We start from the raw sequence: 16,670 nt of genomic DNA, 5'->3' as shown, positions 1-16,670 counted from the left end.
CCCAAGGGTTTTCGATAATTTGCGTAGGTTTACAAGTGCTACGCATTGTTCATATACAGGTGTCTCTAGCCAATATAAACGCGAAGAGGTCCGTAAATCTGTTACAGAATTCAGAGATGAAACCAAACAACCGCCGCCCATTTCCGTTGTTCAAAAGGGGTACACCGATCCTGCAACCAGACAAGAGGTGAGGGACATCCTGGACCGGGCCAAGGCAGATCAACTTCCATCGGAGGACGATCAGCGCCTGGTGATGCGGTACTTGTCTTGTGGGATAATTCAACTTGGACATGCCCAAAGACCTTCAGTGCCGTCGTGTATGAAGTTGGCAGATTTCAATAAGGCACGGTGTGTTGCCGGGAGGTACCAACTTTCTTTCATGGACCACAAGACGTCCATGAGCTTCCTGGTCACCCTAAGCTTGTCCAAAGAGGATTACGACATGTTCAGGGATTACCGTCAATATGTACGTGGTGACATGCCTGAAGATGCTCTACCGGACAAATCGCCTTTCTTCAGGAGAGTGGACAGCACTGAAGTGGGGAATATGTGTCTCGAGTTGGCCCGCTATCAGAGGACAAGAGGTTTCCTTAAACCCAACTTCGAAAACGAACGGAGGACATTTACGGCCACGGATGTTCGGAAAGCTTTGGAGACTGAAGTGGCAAGGCAGCATCCCGATGATGCTGCAAAACGTAAGATGGCCAGTGACTATCTTGCACATGGCCAAAAGACTGTCAGTAGGTACTACGCTAAGAAGACTCCCTTACAGGCTGCTAGTGAGTGTGCTTTTGTGCAAGATGTTATCCAACAAGCAGCGGGTACATCAAACGCTGAGGAATCTGCATCGGCGTCAGTTCCAACAGATTCCTCCAGCCAGCCCCAGCCCCAGCCCCAACCCCTTGAACGTAGGGGGAAGGGAAAAGGGAAAAGCAAAGGAAAAGGCAAGCTCATAAAGCCCAAAAGGTGAGAAACAAGTAGATGAAAGTGAAAGTAGACCGGAAAGTTGATAAAGCCAAACCCGTAGGATAGAAGTAGTAGGTTATAGCCTGTAATTCCATAACCTTATGTCAGTTTCGACCCATTAGGTTTATACAGCAGTAGTAAAGGGGTTCGCTGTTCGAACTTGCTGTTGTGGGAATGGTGCAGGAAAAGCTACATGACACTAGACCACAGAGTAGATCAAACCAAAACCGTAGGATAGAAGTAGTAGGTTATAGCCTGTAATTCCATAACCTAATGTCAGTTTCGACCCATTAGGTTTATACAGCAGTAGTAAAGGGGTTCGCTGTTCGAACTTGCTGTTGTGGGAATGGTGCAGGAGAAGAAAAATGGCACTCTTAAATGAGCAACCTCCACGTGGTGAGTGCTGGTTAACACAAATAGCTCATAATGTATTTGGTTCAGTTATACAATTCTTTATGTATCTAATGTGTTATGTCTTTTTCAGATATATTTTTCTATATCCGTTCTGCGCTACATAAGTCAAATTTCAAATGCAATGCAATGTTTCGTTCATGTGGTTTCGCAAAAGTCTATTTCATGATATATTTGGTTCAAACATACAATTCTTTATATATCTAACAAAGTATATCTTTTTCAGCTATATTTTCTTTCTACCAAAGATGCTAGGCATGTCCGTAGGTGATGCCGCTTGTCCGTTCCGTCGCAGCGGCGCCGGTAGCGGAAGTAGACTTTCGTTCTAATTTCGTTATCCCTCATTGGATTTCTAATATCTATGATTCATTTGAAAGGTCTCTTCATGGGGTTTCTGGCGATGCATAACATGCATGTCTGCAATGCTGTGCACAGCTGCAACCGTCTGCATATAGTGCTGCTTTTCTATCCGGCTTGACTTCCGCCGCCGACTCATGTCGACCCCACCAATAACCCCTTATAATATCTCTCTCCTTTCGAAGATCCCTAACATCTATAGTGCATGTGAAAGCCCATGCAAATGGGCTTCAAGACGATGTACGACATGCCCATGTGCACTGGCATGGCAAGCTACATACGCCTGCGTGTCATGCCGCGTGTCCCGTGCGTCGCCAACACCATCAGTGCGTTATTTCTTGGGTAATCATGTGTACATGTCTGATGCGACTTTCAGTATCTTATATTCATTAGAAAGAGCATTTCAATTCGCTTCTGGTGGTGTATGGCATGTGCATGTGCGACGTTGAGCAAAGATGCTAGGCATGTCCATAGGTAATGCCGCTTGTCCGTTCCGTCGCAACGGCGCCGGTAGCGGAAGTAGACTTTCGTTCTAATTTCGTTATCCCTCATTGGATTTCTAATATCTATGATTCATTTGAAAGGTCTCTTCATGGGGTTTCTGGCGATGCATAATATGCACGTCTGCAATGCTGTGCACAGCTGCAACCGTCTGCATATAGTGCCGCTTTTCTATCCGGCTTGACTTCCGCCGCCGACTCATGTCGACCCCACCAATAACCCCTTATAATATCTCTCTCCTTTCGAAGATCCCTAACATCATTAGTGCATGTGAAAGCCCATGCAAATGGGCTTCAAGACGATGTACGACAAGCCCATGTGCACTGGCATGGCAAGCTACATATGCCTGCGTGTCATGCCGCGTGTCCCGTGCGTCGCCAACACCATCAGTGCGTTATTTCTTGGTTAATCATGTGTACATGTCTGATGCGACTTTCAGTATCTTATATTCATTAGAAAGAGCATTTCAATTCGCTTCTGGTGGTGTATGGCATGTGCATGTGCGACGTTGAGCAAAGATGCTAGGCATGTCCATAGGTAATGCCGCTTGTCCGTTCCGTCCCAACGGCGCCGTTGGCGGAAGTAGGCTTTCGTCCTAATTTCGTTATCCCTCATTGGATTTCTAATATCTATGATTCATTTGAAAGGTCTTTCCATGGGGTTTCTAGCGATGTATAACATGCACGTCTGCAATGTTGTGTATAGCTGTCCGCATGTAATGCCGCATGTTAGTTCCGTCGCAACGGCGCCGTTAGCGGAAGTAGACTTTCGTTCTAATTTCGTTATCCCTCATTGGATTTCTTATATCTATGATTCATTTGAAAGGTCTTTCCATGGGGTTTCTAGCGATGTATAACATGCACGTCTGCAATGTTGTGTATAGCTGTCCGCATGTAATGCCGCATGCTATTTCCGTTTCAACGGATCGGTAATCGGAAGTTAATTTCGTTGATAATTTTTATATCGTTTTCTCGTTCCTAAATGTCCATAATGCGTATGAATGCCCTTTCAAATCTGCTTCTAACGACGTATCACATGTACATATACAATGGTTTTTGGAGAGGCTACACACGTCCGTATATACCGCCGCTTTTCGCATCTACGGCCTTTCAATGGCGCATTTGCTCTCGTGTTGCCTTATTGCGTCTTTTTTGCTTCTAACTGCAGCACTCTAGTCTGTAGCATACATTTTTTGGTATCATTAGAAAGCTCTTCTGGTGACGGCAACAATGGTGTAAGCAGATTTCATCTATTCTGAAAATTGTAAAGTATATTGCACAATTTGTTCGAAAAAATAGTCTTTTTTACTGTACTTTTTTAAAAAATACTATGTAACTTCTTTTCTAAAAGTCAGATATCAAATTGGATGGTATTGCCAGAAAGCCCATTTAATGGCGGAGGTACATGCAAAATTTCGTTGCTCTATCTTTTCAAATAAAGTAAATCTAAACTTTTTAAAATGTGTACTATCGTCAGGTGAAAGTTTAACTATCCAACGTATTTACGTACTTTTCTACACAAGGGGAACCCGAGCCAGCTTGGCCACTGCTCGGAAAATGCCTACGTTCCCCGGGCACGAACGTAGACGGGACGGGAACGGAACGGCGATGCCCTCTACGTCTGCCCACGGAGGTTGGAAAGTATCAAGGTTGTGCATAGGGGGATAATTCCGACCTCCACCATGATCAAGCACTTGGTTGACGTGGTGGTTAGCGTGAGCAACGGCGCGCGACATTGTTCATACTATTCATCATTCGTTCTGCCGAAGACGCTCGATCTATAAGCGGCCATGGTGTAGCAAAACGGAAAACTATCGAGTCTTGACAGGGGGCTCAATGGCGAGTTTGCGAGAAGCAGAACGATATGCTGGTGTTGCATAGCAGGCGAGGGGACGATCCCGAGAGGAGAGGCGATGATGGTGAAACGGAAGCTGGCGCAGGCAAACCCGTTCGAGTCTTGATTTGCCCGTGAGCAAGTGTAGACTCTGCTGACTTTTGCCTAGAGATGGGTGATAGTGTCGGAAGCAGATCGACATGCTGGTGTTGCATAGCAGGCGAGGGGACGATCCCGAGAGGAGAGGCGATGATGGTGAAACGGTAGCTGGCGCAGGCAAACCCGTTCGAGTCTTGATTTGCCCGTGAGCAAGTGTAGACTCTGCTGACTTTTGCCTAGAGATGGGTGATAGTGTCGGAAGCAGATCGACATGCTGGTGTTGCATAGCAGGCGAGGGGACGATCCCGAGAGGAGAGTCGATGATGGTGAAACGGTAGCTGGCGCAGGCAAACCCGTTCGAGTCTTGATTTGCCCGTGAGCAAGTGTAGACTCTGCTGACTTTTGCCTAGAGATGGGTGATAGTGTCGGAAGCAGAGCGACATACTGGTGTTGCACAGGAGGCGAGGGAATGATCCCGAGAGGATAAGCGATGATGGTGACAGGGTAGCTGGCGCAGCGAACCGGTTCGAGTCTTGATTCGCCCGCAAGCAAGTGCATACGCCGGTGATTTTACCTAGAAGCAGGCGATGTCTCAGCCACGAAGCAGGCAAAACACTGGTGTTGCACAGAGGTTGAGGGGGCGACCTCGAGACGAGAGGCGATGATGGTAAAACGGTAGCTGGCGCAGGCAAACCCGTTCGAGTCTTGATTTGCCCGTGAGCAAGTGTAGACTCTGCTGACTTTTGCCTAGAGATGGGTGATAGTGTCGGAAGCAGAGCGACAGGCTGGTGTTGCATGGGAGGCGAGGGAATGATCCCGAGAGGATAGGCGATGATGGTGACAGGGTAGCTGGCGCAGCGAACCGGTTCGAGTCTTGATTCGCCCGCAAGCAAGTGCATACGCCGGTGATTTTACCTAGAAGCAGGCGATGTCTCAGCCACGAAGCAGGCAAAACACTGGTGTTGCACAGAGGTTGAGGGGGCGACCTCGAGACGAGAGGCGATGATGGTAAAACGGTAGCTGGCGCAGGCAAACCCGTTCGAGTCTTGATTTGCCCGTGAGCAAGTGTAGACTCTGCTGACTTTTGCCTAGAGATGGGTGATAGTGTCGGAAGCAGAGCGACATACTGGTGTTGCATAGGAGGCGAGGGAATGATCCCGAGAGGATAGGCGATGATGGTGACAGGGTAGCTGGCGCAGCGAACCGGTTCGAGTCTTGATTCGCCCGCAAGCAAGTGCATACACCGGTGATTTTACCTAGAAGCAGGCGATGTCTCAGCCACGAAGCAGGCAAAACACTGGTGTTGCACAGAGGTTGAGGGGGCGACCTCAAGACGAGAGGCGATGATGGTAAAACGGTAGCTGGCGCAGGCACACCCGTTCGAGTCTTGACAGGAGACTCTAGGTCGATTTGGTGGTAATTGTTCATGATTTGCCGTGTCAAATCTTTGCGATTCCCTAAGGTGTGGCATATGGGAAATGAGCGGTTTATTGCTGTAGTGTCTACAGCTACGTGAGACATCTACTTGATGGGTAGATGCGACGGCATGACATGCCAGACGGACATTGACGTTTTGTTATGCATGTTGATGTAAAGCGTAGTGTGTGTTGTTCACGTGTAGCAGCTCAACTGCCAACAGTACTTGAAGAACCACGACCTCCTTCCTACGTCGACTCAAGTGTGCCTTCACAGCAATCAGACTTTGGAATGAAAGTTGTATCCTTCCAGGTTTCATGATTTGTATGATACATTTGTGTTAACATATTTGAGGTATCTGTCCATTATGTACGGCAATTGTATGGGTATTCAATAATTCGTGAGCTATGGTTATCATGGTGCATGCTAAATTAAAAGAACAACCTAACGCTGTTCCCTTCTAATCCAAACCATTAACCTCCAATCAAAGTAACATAAAATTAAAACGGAAAGTCCACGTCCTTCTCTCTACACCAAATCACTAACCCATTCCGAATTAACCTAAATGACATAACCTTAAAGCTAAAATCATCAATACCGACAATGTTAAAACTAATCCGCTAACCCAAACCTAAATGACATAAATTTAAAGCTAAAACCATGAATACCGCGGTACGTATAACTGAATAATAAACACTGACAATGACAGAACGTAAAACTGGAGATAAATGCCAAACTAAAAGGACAAAAGTAACACCGCCTAAACCACTTAACCCCAAACCAAAAACATTAAATTAACGTGAAAAAATTACCAAGAGAGAGAGAAGGTGACTACGAAACTCAAACATTACCAGCTCAAAACAAAAACACCTAACACCACTAATAAAAACTAAAAGCGCGAAATAAACAAAGTAGGTGGAAAAGGGTAGATGATGTAACCCCTGACCCAAGTGAAATGGTATACTTGCATCAAGGTCTACAAAGTCAGTCGTTCGGCCGAGGCATTGATAATATGTTACCGGGTGAAGGTGCCATATTTTCAATGCCTACAAACTGGCCCGGAAAAATTGTCTTTAATTCCAGCTGGTGTGATGCTTAATGCCGGGTTTCCATGTTTGCCGATAGTTTGATGTTGCATGGAAATGTAGCCTTGGTATTGTCTTTAGTTCCAGCTGGTGTGATCCGTACTCCCGATAGTTTGATGTTGCATGGAAGTTGTTTGATGTTGTATGGAAATGTAGCCTTGGCATTGTCTTTAATTCCAGCTGGTGTGATGCTTAATACCGGGTTTCCATGTTTGCCGATAGTTTGATGTTGCATGGAAATGTAGCCTTGGTATTGTCTTTAGTTCCAGCTGGTGTGATCCGTACTCCCGATAGTTTGATGTTGCATGGAAGTTGTTTGATGTTGTATGGAAATGTAGCCTTGGCATTGTCTTTAATTCCAGCTGGTGTGATGCTTAATGCCGGGTTTCCATGTTTGCCGATAGTTTGATGTTGCATGGAAATGTAGCCTTGGTATTGTCTTTAGTTCCAGCTGGTGTGATCCGTACTCCCGATAGTTTGATGTTGCATGGAAGTTGTTTGATGTTGTATGGAAATGTAGCCTTGGCATTGTCTTTAATTCCAGCTGGTGTGATGCTTAGTACCGGGTTTCCATGTTTGCCGATAGTTTGATGTTGCATGGAAATGTAGCCTTGGTATTGTCTTTAGTTCCAGCTGGTGTGATCCGTACTCCCGATAGTTTGATGTTGTATGGAAGTTGTTTGATGCTGTATGGAAATGTAGCCTTGGTATTGTCTTTAATTCCAGCTGGAGAGAAAGCGAAGACACTGCCTTTGTGATTCTTAGCGTTACTACAGGTCACCCTCACACAAGACAAACACAATCACATCACATCACTACATTGTCTGGAATTGTGCCGTGACTGGTGTCATGTTTGCAGAAGCACTTGTCGGGGTGGGACACACAAGCTTGGCTCTGATGCTTTGATGGTAATGCCTAATCCGTGAGTTTCTGAGTGAGAAGCCAACCAAAGTGGCGGCAATTACGACTGAAAACACCAATCATTGACTCGTTGTTTTATCCCATAACTGAACGAGATGAGTGAGTCGTGTCAGGCTTAAGCTAACAACAGGTCTTAATCCATGAACGATTGATCCCGTGAGTTCAATGCAGAGCTCAGTACAAACACGTATCAATGACCCAGGCTATATATACTTAGCAGTCAGATACGAGCATCACGGCACTTGTGCTGATATTATTTGACACAACTCATTGTCAGAAATCGTTTTTGAAGACTAACTTCATTCAAGTCATGGCCTGCGCACTTTTTGAAGCTCCTGTTTCAAAGCCACTGCACTTTGCCATCCTGGGGCATAGTTTCGTGCGGCGACTTGTTCAAGTCTGTCCCCCTCCACATGGCATCCTCACTACCGTGCGTGGGATCGGAGGGGCGACCGTCGCTCGGATGAAAGCTGAGGTGGATGCCCTTGATGCAGCTTTTCAGGGCATTGTGTTCTTTCAAGTGGGAGAGAACGACGTGTCGGCCTCTACTGATCCTCGGGACCTGGTCGAAGACCTGCTGGATCTTCTGGACTACCTTCGGTGGAAACGGCCAGGCTCCAGGGCGGTGATAGGGAGTCTGTTTCCGAGGGTAAAACCAAGGAACATGACGGTCTCTGCCTACAAGCGGAAGGTGGAGGAGGCGAACCGGCGCTTGAAGAAGATGTTGCGACGCCGTCTGGATGCCACCCTTTGGGAACACAGCCAGCACATGAGGATGGGACCTGCGCTGCTAGCCAAGGACGGCGTACACCTGACACCAAAAGCTAATGGGCAATTCTGGCTTTCAATTCGTAAGTGTATGTGTAGGTATGTTTAATCACTCACTCACTCACTCACTCACTCACTCACTCACTCACTCACTCGCGTGATATCAAATAAGCTGTTTTGCATCCCGCCGCACGCACAGGCTTTGGCTTTGGGTGGCTTTAAGGGTGGGAAAACATAACGGCAGCCACACGTGTCGCACATGACGCGAAAGTCAAGACACAGGGCTTCCGACCCATGTCGAAGACAAAACCCTGGGGTCGATGTACGAAACATGACAAGTACCTACAGCGTGAAAAAATTGCCATAAATCTGGATAAATCGGGCTTAAAAGCGCCCCGGCGTCGAACCCGGTAAAGATTTGTCACTTCTGATGTTACCACCAGATAGCCCTGGGGACCAGCTTCACGTCGATGTGAAACCTGTCAATAGGATGTGAATATTCAACGTTCGAGTGACGTTTAAAAGATGCTCTCCGAGTAAGGCTTTTGTCTTGGTAAAATTACAGGTCTATAACAGATGGGAAAATGGGCGTGGACGCCCAACCAGGCACCCCATGTCGACCCCGTGATAACCCCAGGTGCTTCATGCACGTGGCCGAATTTTCATGTATGATATGTGTGCAGTATGTCTCTTTCTCCCGGGATGGGACAATTAGTGAACGCAGGATGCATAGATCAAACCCTGGTAATATCAAATCTGAGCTGTTTTGGCCCCCGTTACGCGCACGGGGCTTAGCTTTGGGTGGCTTTAAGGGTGGGAAAACATGACTGCACCCGCATGTGTCGCACATGACGTGAAAGCCAAGACACAGGGCTTCCGATCCAGAGTCAAATCAAAACCCTGGGGTCGATGTACGAAACATGACAAGTACCCGCAGCGTGAAAAGCTGCCAAAAATCGAGTTACATCGGACTTTAAAGCGTCCCGACGTCGAACCTGTCGACGGCAGGTCATTTCTGATGACACCGCCAGATAGCCCTGGAAACCAGCTTTACGTCGATGTGCAACATAGGAATGGGCCGTGCATGGTCAGCGCCCAGGCGGCCGTTAAGTGACGGCACCCTACGTCTCTTGCTCCCTGATATAGGCAAGTCAGCAATATTCCAGTCAACAAGAAACCACTATTGCTGATTGTCAGCATGTGAAACCATTTATAATACTACTGATGTAGCTACGAGATAACTCAGCCAGAAGTGACACCGTGAGTATACTTGTGAGAGGCAGTCATCATGTAACAGTGGCTTACTGATGAATTTACCTTCCGTCCGTCCATCGACTTTTCCGGGAAGTAAGGGACATAATCCTGAACTGGCCTATCCAGATCCAGTAGCCCCATCTCCTTCAGTTTGCCTGCAATCGCCATGGTGATCGGTTTGCTGATGCTCGCAATCCTCATCACAGTGTCTGGAGTACAGGGGACTCGGTTCTCCACATCTTGGTAGCCAAGCCCTGGCACAGAAAAACATAGACATCAACACACACCACAGGCCTCAGTACAGAAGATCAGGGACTATTCTGGAGGTTGTGTCAGGAATACAGGGACTGATTTCACAGAATTTTGTTTGGGGATCAATAGCATGAAAATCAGCCTATGATGGAATTTGATGAAATGTGACAACCCAATCTCGTTAGTCACCTCTTACCACTAGCATGGGTAGCCAGAGGTCAATTCTAACCCATACCTTTACAGGTATGGTTGAGCTGGAATATAGGGAACTTGGTTCTCTACATTGTGGTAGCCAAGCCCTAATGCAGAAAAAAACGTGAGTCTAGATTTTATGCCACACTCAGCAATATTCCAGCTATATGGTGGAGATCTGTAAATAAATCTGCACCAGACAATCCAGTAATCAACAGCATCAACATCAACCTGTGCAGTTGGGAACCCATGACATGTGTCAACCAAGTCAGCGAGTCTGACCATCCGATCCTGTCAGTAGCCTCTTACGACAAGCATAGTCGCCTTTTGTGGAGTAGTATAGGGAATAGGGGTTTTGGCTCACTTTCAAGAAATGTCTCTACAAAGCCTTATTTAGTAAATAAGGCTTTGGTTGGGACCTTAGCTCTTGCTACTATTACCCCTACTACAAAAAGGTTGGGTGTCTATGAAACAGTTTACCGTGTATTGGTTGGAGGTAACACTGTGCCATACGGTACGATCAATAATTCTTCTCTTACAAACCCCCTACCCGGCCCACCCCTCAAGCAGTATAAGTTAGGTTCGTCGGCTTTCATATCCACTTTATCTATGTTGTAAGTTTTGACTGACCATATAGGATCGGTGGCTCGCTTACGGCTATCGCCCTCGTGTTCCCCTACTACTTAACGTCTGTGCCTATGTCATGTTTATATCGATGAAACAGTTTAACGTGAACCGCCTACGATCTCTTTGGTGTTCATAATAAAGGCTTGCTGGGCTTTTTGTATCCCCTGTTCTATGTACTTTTTTTTCTCGTCCTCGCTGATAGCAGACTTACGAGACTTGGATCGAATATCTTGTTTCATTCCGTGATATTTTTTGAGTTCAGAGAGGATTGAACGAAACTCCTCTTCTGAGATCTTACTATCAGAGAGTGCCGTGGAAATTCGCTCACTCACTGTGTTCAGCTTTGCTTCGGCCAGAACCCTGATCTCGTCATGTTTCAATACCTTACGATTAAGTCTGCGTGATACTAACTTAAGCGCCAACCCTGCCAACCCTGCCACCCCAGCTGTTATTTGAATACCTAGCACTATAGGTGCGGCCACGATGGTAGCTAACAACCCAACGCCTGCCGCCCCTAGTCCCATGCTGGTTGCCATAAGGGTAGTGTCAGCCCCGTCCACGATATTGAAAGCTCTATTATATTTTTTACATAGTGCTTTCCGCGTGTCACGGTCTTGTTCTAGTTGACGTTTCACATCACATAACTGCCTCAAGCGGAACCCATCTACGGTTTCCAGCGTCTTCGCTACTTCCTCTACGACTGGGTACAGACCCATCTATAATATATATTTTGAAAAATATTTTAATTGGGTTTCAGTTAATATTTCACGAATGAATTTGAAGCCTACAAGGGATAGATCATAATTAATGATAATAGGTGTGAAGCCAATAGACTTTTCTGTTGTAATAAAAACCCCAGGGAGGCTTATTAAGCGGTTTATAGGACCCCCCGGGTTATTCCGTTGTATAACAATACGGCAATATTGACCTACGTGTTCGTTATACCAGTGTATTGTCAACCCGGGTAAAATTTGGCGTCCTTTCGAGGAGTTTTCCTGGTTAAAATACGTAAAGACGACTTCTATGATGATTGTGTAGAGGTAGTTTATTTGATCAAGATGCTCCTTGGGTAAAAAAAACTTACTGCTAAATGTTAATTTACTTTCTGTGTCAGAACTTAACCCACTTTTTTCTCCAATACGAGAATCTATCGAGACTGTTGCTTTATTCTCCGTAATGAAATCCCCGGGCCAGATACCGTTATTCCTAATCTTAGAGATGTGCCCCCACTTTTCTTCTTTTAATGTGATATAAGGTGAGGCGATTGTTAAGTTGAGCAGCCATTTAGGCTCTTTTAAATCTGATAACGACACCCGTCTGTACACGTTGTCTTTGAAGTGCAGGATGTATAATTCATCTTCCTCACCAGGCTGATCGAATCCCTCCGTGTCTCCTAGGTCGTTAAGCGTAGTGTTGGGGCGATGACTGGTCATTATTATACTATTACGATATAATTTCCAACTGGTTTTTTGATAATAATTCAGGGGTGAACTTCATACCCATGAAGTGTATGTTGTCAGGCAGGAAGATCTTGGTTAGTGATATCTTGTTTTCCACGATCACGTTGACCCCCTCCATACTGGTGTCGGCTCCAACACCCACCCGCACGTAAACGTTGCAAACTTGATACTGGTGTCGTTTCACCCACCCGAGTTTGATCCCCTTCACGATCTCGACATCATTCACCGATGGTTCCCCTAGGTAGACTTTGATGATCAGTGTTGCGTTTGCCGGTAGACTCTCTAGTATCTTGACCACGCCTTCGAATTCAGACATCAACTGCAATGTCACGTTTTGTATGGCCGGTTTACTCGATAGCATGTGGGCTGCCATAGTGTTGACTGGGCTGACGACTACGCTACGTCTCTGAGTTGGGACATAAGCCACGAGCAGGGTTCCATTGTTCACGACTTTGTTTAGGTGGTTGTTTTGTTATCCGTAAACACGTAAGGGGAGACGAGTCTAATATTGAGAAACCAGTCGTCGTTATCGGGTAACAACACCCACTTGTCATCTTCGGTGAAGACGAGCATATATGGTTTGTTTTGGACGACGGTAGTGCTCTCAACATCGTCTAAGTCGAACAGTTTACCCCCGAACGATGGGTATATTATCCAATTATTATCACCGGTGTTGACAAGGGCGTACTTAGTGTTGACTGTTGCTCTTGTGGTATCTATCATATCACTTAGGGTTCCACCGGAGGGGATTTCAACGCGTTTGTAAATGTTGTTTTTCAGTTGCAAGGCGTACGATTTACCATCTACTCCGGGGGCGTCGAAACCGCGCGTGTCTCCGAGGTCGGAGATCCCGATATTGACGCATTTTTTCACTCCGGGCCCTTGTGCGCTGGTCATTTTACATGAAGCGTTAAGCTGAGGTATCCTATATTTACAGGATTATGATTTATATCTAACACCGATATTGTCAGCTCAGGTATGTTGCCCTGGGTTAATCTCTTATACTGCCGTGGTGAAAACGACTCGGTTCTACCGTCGTTGTATTTCTCAGTTTTCACCGGCACTGCTCTCAGTATAGTGGAAGGGTGACCTCCTTGAATGTTGTACGTTGTGCTCACCTGACCGAGATGAATGTACAGCTCTCGGTACGGTACTAGGTCGGGTAACTTCGTACCTGTGACGGTTGTTGTTGGTTTTATCTCGTCAGGAGACATACCGAGTATCCTCGCTAATGGTCGGCCGAGCCTCAAGGAGGTTCTTCCGTTGTTGATTAACACCACTGTGCCGTTTGAGTCGTTCATCTTGAGTTCGGCTCCCAGGGGTTTGAAGACCTCGTCATTTAGAGAGCACACACTATAGTAGCCGTCAGTTATCTGACTGCGAGTTCCACTGACGAACAGCTTATTGTTGCTGATATTAATGTTAGTCCATTGCGGTAGGTAGGTGATATCGCAGAGTGCGACTTCGAGTTGACCTGACGTGTTATCGATCGCGTGCGTCAGCTGAACGGCCTCACCGCTCGTTATTCCTGGAAGTGTTATGTACATATTATAATATATAATTTATATATTATAATATGGATTTAGCACACTTGAAAATCGTGGTGAATGCAGATGGTACGGGGTTTAAAACAACCTTTATTGATATCTTTGAAAACTATATCGTGTCCGTTAATAACGCGCAGGCGGTGGTAAACTGGAATCAAAACCCAATGCAGTTTTGGCAGAACCAACTCAACTTTGCTGTGTGGTGTGCGACGACAGGGTCGGGTGTGACACCAGACTACGGTATAGATGAACTGAGTAAGGCGGTTATTTTGTTTCATATTTATTATCAAACGAGACGAATATTGAAGGAAATAAGTGCTCCTCTTCCCCAAGATAAAGCGTGGAGTATGACGAATAACCCCTATGATAGACACGCTTATGAACGTGTTTGTGGGGAGTTTGAGATTCCAACGAATAAAGACTTTCGCCTTCCTGGTGTGAACCATGGTCTCGGTATAGTTCTCGTGTACTTCTACAGGTCCGGAACATATTATGCCGGTTCTAAAGATGGTTCATACAACCCAAACCGTCATACATTTACAGGCCCCACAACGAATGAAAAGATCCATGTCAGCTGTATAAAGCAAACCAATCCTGATGCAGCCACAGCCTGGACTAAAATGATCTCAAAAACATCGAAAGGATTCACTCGTGCTGGTACAATACGCTTGAACGACTCGATTCGAACGTACGTGTGGGCGCTGTTGGGTGCGCAGTCGATGACGCGTTCCAACATCCTCGGTAAGGGAACTGCTTACGACGCTCAGACACAATTCGTTTCCAACGTTGAGGATGCTATCAATTCTCCAGTTGATCTCCCGAGGGCCATCGACCGTTACCAAAACGTGTTAGAATACGCCAGATCGAAAGTCAATTACGTGTTCGGCGTGGGGTTGTACATGGCTCCGAGTGATATGCAACTGAGAATAAAAAAAGTGGTGGGTTATAACAACAAAATAGTCATAGCCACGGCGGACCAAAAGTTGGGTATCAACCCCGATATTAACACCCCCTATATCCCACACATCCCACCACGTGAAAAGGGTATAGTGGCGCCACCCCCGGAGTCTAAAGTCCATGTGCCCCCCACACACCCCCATATGCATGTGGGGGTACCCCCCTATCAGCAGCATATTGATAATAAAACGGCCCTGGTGGTTGGTGGGGTAACTTTGGGACTTATTTGGTTAAAGATTTCTTAGCCGCTACGTACACCAGACCCGCCACGGCGACGATGGCTGCCCACAGGTTTTGACTGAGCCACATGGCAGTTTTAGACAGAGCGCTCAACAACCACGAGACGATGCTACCCAGGATGCCGGGAAGGGCTTCGGCGGCTTTACCAGCCAGTTTAGCTAGGCCTTCCCCGAGTTTTTTTATCCAGTCTTTAACACCACCGCCACTTGGAGTTCCCCCGCCGCCGGCAGGCCCCACAGGGGTTCCTCCCACCAGTGACACCACCAGGGTTGATATGATGAAACCCAATGCAGTTAGAATGCTGACGATGGTGATCCCTTGCTCCCGGAACAATATCCGAATCCTGTTGGCTAAAGTTGTATCCTCATTCAGTATTCTATCGATTGTTTCCCGAATGCGACTGATCTGGGATCAAAGCTGTTCACGATTCGAGGAAGCGGCTTCCAATCGTGTACGTCTCTCGTCTTCTAAATCACGTATTCGTTCATTGATACGACGCTTCATATCATCGTTTTCAGTTTCGTTGAGTTTGGTTTTTTCCTTAGCGATGTGCTCGTCGATTTCGTTCAGTTTCCCCATGTTGTTCACGAGTTCTCCACGCACGCGTTTCACGGCTTCGTCTAAGCCGTGCAGTTCCCTTACCGGAAAGTCAAACCCCGGTAACGGTTTGTCCCAGTAGGTGCTCAACAGTTTTTCTATGCTGTCCGAGGCTTCTGTAGCACGCTGTGGTGTCATTTCATCTCTAGTGGTGAGGTGGGATCTGGTAGCTTGCAGATCTTCAACAATGGCCTTAGGTATTGCACCAACGTAATCATTCATGTTTAGATGTTCACGGATAAATTCGACACCATGGCGGCTGGCTAGAGTTGACAAGGCCAGTGGTTTTTTAGTGCGCTTGTTAAAGAGGTCAACCTCTGGTTTAGATTTAAGGCGTAGAACACCCTTTGTATCAATAAAAAAATTATCAAGGTATCGGCCCTGTGGATCAACGTAGTATTTATCACTTCTTAAACTTTCGTAATAATCATCTACCGTTGTTGCTAAAAGTTCTTGGTTCAATGGTGAACTAGTAAATGAGGTCTCCTGCTCATCAGATGCCTGGGCACTAGCGCCCGGCATCTCCGTCATATCTATGTCTTCATCCATTAGTATTTAAATATATTTTATTTATATATAACAATGTACGGCAGAAAATTAGATCCTTTCAGAAGATTGAGAGAGCCATTAGGAGCCAGAGCCGTGCGCCAGTCGGTGACCATCACCAACAATCCCAGCAAGATAGACCAGAATCAAACTCTGCTGGTTAGATTTCCAAACCTTGGTGAGAATGACCTCATTGTACCAGGCACTGTTCGACTGGCGTTCAATATCACGTTGACCTCCGACAACGACAAACGCGAGCTAGTGAGTAACGTGGGTCGAGCAATCATCAAGAAAACGACCGTCAAGATCAGCGGTAACGAGGTGCTGAGCATCGACGACAGCGACGTGTTTCACTGCTACAGGGATCTCTGGAAAAGCGAGGGAGAACGAGTCAATGATGTGTACCAGGGTATCAGCAAATCAACCCGGGCGCGCATAGGGTATGTCTTCACGCAAGACCAGCAAGACAAGCTATCGGACGGTGAAAAGGCCATCGCTCGAGCATACGGGAATCGATTCTGCGTGCCGCTCGACTTCGAGTTGCTCACGGGACACGCGCCGTTTTACCAGGCCGCGCTGGGTGATAGGCTTGAATACGAGCTCACGTTTAACGACTATAGCAAAGTAGTGCGTACGCCGAA

At 46.5% G+C, this 16,670-nt stretch overlaps 1 protein-coding gene across 1 annotated transcript in view; it reads right to left on the bottom strand.

The window, feature by feature from the left end:
* LOC137259290 (serine beta-lactamase-like protein LACTB, mitochondrial) overlaps positions 1–16,670 on the bottom strand; it is a 39,060-nt gene that overhangs the window by 8,849 nt on the left and 13,541 nt on the right. The window contains exon 3 of the mRNA XM_067796924.1: positions 9,675–9,865. Within this exon, the coding sequence (XP_067653025.1) occupies positions 9,675–9,865 (191 nt within the window). The remainder of the gene's footprint in view (positions 1–9,674; positions 9,866–16,670) is intronic.

The sequence above is a fragment of the Haliotis asinina genome, chromosome 13 (genome assembly GCF_037392515.1).
Source record: "Haliotis asinina isolate JCU_RB_2024 chromosome 13, JCU_Hal_asi_v2, whole genome shotgun sequence".
NCBI classification, from domain to species: domain Eukaryota; kingdom Metazoa; phylum Mollusca; class Gastropoda; order Lepetellida; family Haliotidae; genus Haliotis; species Haliotis asinina.
The sequence above is the reverse complement of the archived record's forward strand: the minus strand, read 5'-3'. Positions and strand labels throughout refer to the sequence as shown.